General features: G+C 56.0%; 1 protein-coding gene across 1 annotated transcript; it reads left to right on the plus strand.

Annotated features, from left to right (window-relative positions):
- Positions 1-949: 949 nt before the first annotated feature.
- On the plus strand, positions 950-1,924 carry LOC104403199 (olfactory receptor 52B2-like). The gene has a single exon (XM_010011262.1). It carries the CDS (start codon positions 950-952, stop codon positions 1,922-1,924), a length of 975 nt encoding a protein of 324 aa, XP_010009564.1.
- The last annotated feature ends 974 nt before the right edge of the window (positions 1,925-2,898 follow it).

A 2,898-nucleotide genomic window follows, 5' to 3' on the forward strand; every position in this document is an offset into this window, starting at 1 on the left:
CTGTTAATGGTTAATGCACTTGGGCAGTTAAGCCTCCACAAGGCATCGGGCTGATGTTCCCTCTGGGATTTGGGAGCGGGAGCAGTGCAGCCCCAGCAGCACATGGGGCTCACACGGCCGGGGCTGAGGTTCCTTCTTGGTGAGTCCTTTTCCATCAGACCCTGCCTGGGTGATGCCTTCTCCTTTGGGAAGAGTGCAAGGGAACAAAGGAGCTTGTGAGAGGGATGTTTCCATATCCCCAGGGGGTACAGGTGAGGGTCTTGTTGATCTCTGCTCTAGTGGAAGGTGTCCCTGCCTGTGGCACAGGGTGGAGCTCGATGAGCTTTAAGGTCCCTTTGACTCAAACCAGACTGGGATCCTATGGAAAGGCAGGAATCTCCCAGGGGAGAGAGTTGCTCCAGGTCGGTCAGGAAGTCTGGGCATTGGATGGAATTCCAGCCCTGCTGCCCTCTTTTCCCCTCGGTCTTTGGATCTGTGCGATCTCTGTGGGATGGGGAAGAGGCACAAAGAGCACTTTGTGGTGCCTGCAGTGAGGTGGATGTGTTTATAGAAGTGGGAGAACAGGGAGTAACGTGTCCAGTGTAGGATCATAGGATCATGGGATCAACGAGGTTGGAAAAGACCTTTAAGATCATCAAATCCGACTGTTACAGAGGGTTTTGGGGTGGTCACAACCTTCAGAGGGGGTTCAATGTGAGCCATGGTCAAGACACTTCTCAGTGCTGGTACCAGTGCAGTTTTCATTCCTACCCTGAAGGTTCATACGAGGAGCTCTCGGAGGTGACCTGGTCACTGACCTGGACAGGGACGCTGTGTTATGCCATGGAGTCACGGAATGCTTTGGGGTGAAGGGACACTGTATATTGTACATGTCAGGGGCTGAGACCAGGCTCTCAGGCCTCAGTTGTCCCTTCTCTTGCACAGAGCCAACCCCGAGCCCTGCAGCACCATGTATGAGCTCAACGAAAGCAGCTTTGACCCAATCACCTTCGTGCTGACAGGCATCCCGGGCATGGAGGAGTCCCACATCTGGATCTCTGTCCCCTTCTGCCTCATGTACGTCACTGCCGTGTTCAGTAACGCGGTCCTGCTTTTCGTCATTGCCACAGACAGGAGCCTGCACGAGCCCATGTACCTGTTCCTGGCCATGTTGGCCGTCGCCGACCTCATGCTCTCCACCACCACGGTGCCCAAGATGCTGGCGATCTTCTGGTTCAGCGCGCGGGAGATCTCCTTTGACGCCTGCATCACGCAGATGTTCTTCACCCACTTCAGCTTCATCGTGGAGTCCTCGGTGCTGCTGGCCATGGCCTTCGACCGTTACGTGGCTGTCTGCCACCCGCTGCGCTACCCGGCCACCCTCACGCCCTCCGTCATAGGGAAGATGGCCACGACCGCTGTGATCCGTGCCTTCTGCATCATGTTCCCCCCCATCTTCCTCCTCAAGAGGCTGCCCTACTGCGGGCACAACGTCATGCCCCACACGTACTGCGAGCACATGGGCATCGCCCGCCTCGCCTGCGCCGACATCAAGGCCAATGTGTGGTATGGGCTGACCACGGCCCTGCTCTCCTCGGGGCTGGATGTGGTGCTCATCGCCATGTCCTATGTGCTCATCCTCAGGGCCGTGTTCCGCCTCCCGTCTCCTGAGGCGCGGGTCAAGACCCTGAGCACCTGCGGCTCCCACCTCTGCGTCATCCTCATGTTCTACGTGCCTGCCTTCTTCTCCTTCCTCACACACCGCTTCGGCCACCACATCCCCAGCCACGTCCACATCCTCCTGGCCAACCTCTATGTCGTGGTCCCGCCGATGCTCAACCCCATCGTGTACGGGGTGAGGACGCGGCAGATCCGGGAGCGCGTTGCCCGCCTCTTCTGCCCCACAGGGAAGTGCCCCTGTCCTGGGTGGGGGAGAAGGTGCTGAGGGCTGCTGGAGGAACAGAAGGTGTTCAAGGAAGCTGAGGGTGGTGGGATCTCTGGGTATGTGGGCTTGGGCCATCAGCCCCTTCACTGCTCCTGGTTTCTCCTAGAGATGCTTCTGCTGAATGGTCCATCAAGCAGATACTGGGCAGAGCTCAGCTGAGGAGCACCAAGGCTCTTAGATCTGCTGAGCTACCACCACCTACTGCTGCTGGTGGGGTTTGCTGTCCTGCAGCTTCGTGCCTGTTCCTTTGCCTGTTACCTCAGTGCCTGGATGGTGAACAACTCATCAGAGCCTGGCACATGAGCCAGAGCTGGAGGTACTGGGGCACAGAGGATGGTCTGTCCCCTTGTCTTCATGGGAAGAGCTCCCACGGCTGAGGAACTTCTTGCTGTTGCTGCTGTTTACATGCTGAAGAGCTCCCAGAGGTCAGGAAAGGGTTTATTGTCCTGTGGAATGTATCCCTCAAACCTCAATGTCCATAACTCAACTCAAGCCTCTTGAGTGTGAGCAAAGGGAGAACATTCTCCTCCACCCCACACACCCCACAAGGCATTGCAGGAGTGCTGAGCTCAGTGATGAGCTCAGCATGAAGTACGTTGCTCCTCAAGATCCATTTCTGCCCCATGGGCTGATCACCCACCCCTTTGTTGCTCCAACACTAGAACAGCTTCATTGAACTCAGTTTCTTGTTGTCTCTTTGATGGATGTACCAGTTGCATCAATAACCTTCTTCTACCTGAGGTCAGTAACAACCTGCTTGAACCATGACAGACATGAAGAGGGAGCACTAAGGTATGTCTAGAAGAGCAGCAGGGACAGGTCTGGGCACCTCCATAGGGTCTGAGTTTAACATCATCATCAATGTGACCAGTAAGGAGAAGCTTTTCCTCAACTCTCCCTCCCCAGCAGTGCTGTCCATGCAAACACACCTTCTGTCTCTGCTTTAGTGGACCTCACTAGTGCCTCAGTGCACT

This window comes from Nestor notabilis, unplaced genomic scaffold (genome assembly GCF_000696875.1).
Source record: "Nestor notabilis isolate BGI_N333 unplaced genomic scaffold, ASM69687v1 scaffold15943, whole genome shotgun sequence".
Classification (NCBI taxonomy): Eukaryota; Metazoa; Chordata; class Aves; order Psittaciformes; family Psittacidae; genus Nestor; species Nestor notabilis.

What these genes read in the sequence shown, in the direction of transcription:
- LOC104403199 (XM_010011262.1), top strand. Translation starts at nt 950, where the DNA reads ATGTATGAGCTCAACGAAAGCAGCTTTGACCCAATCACCTTCGTGCTG.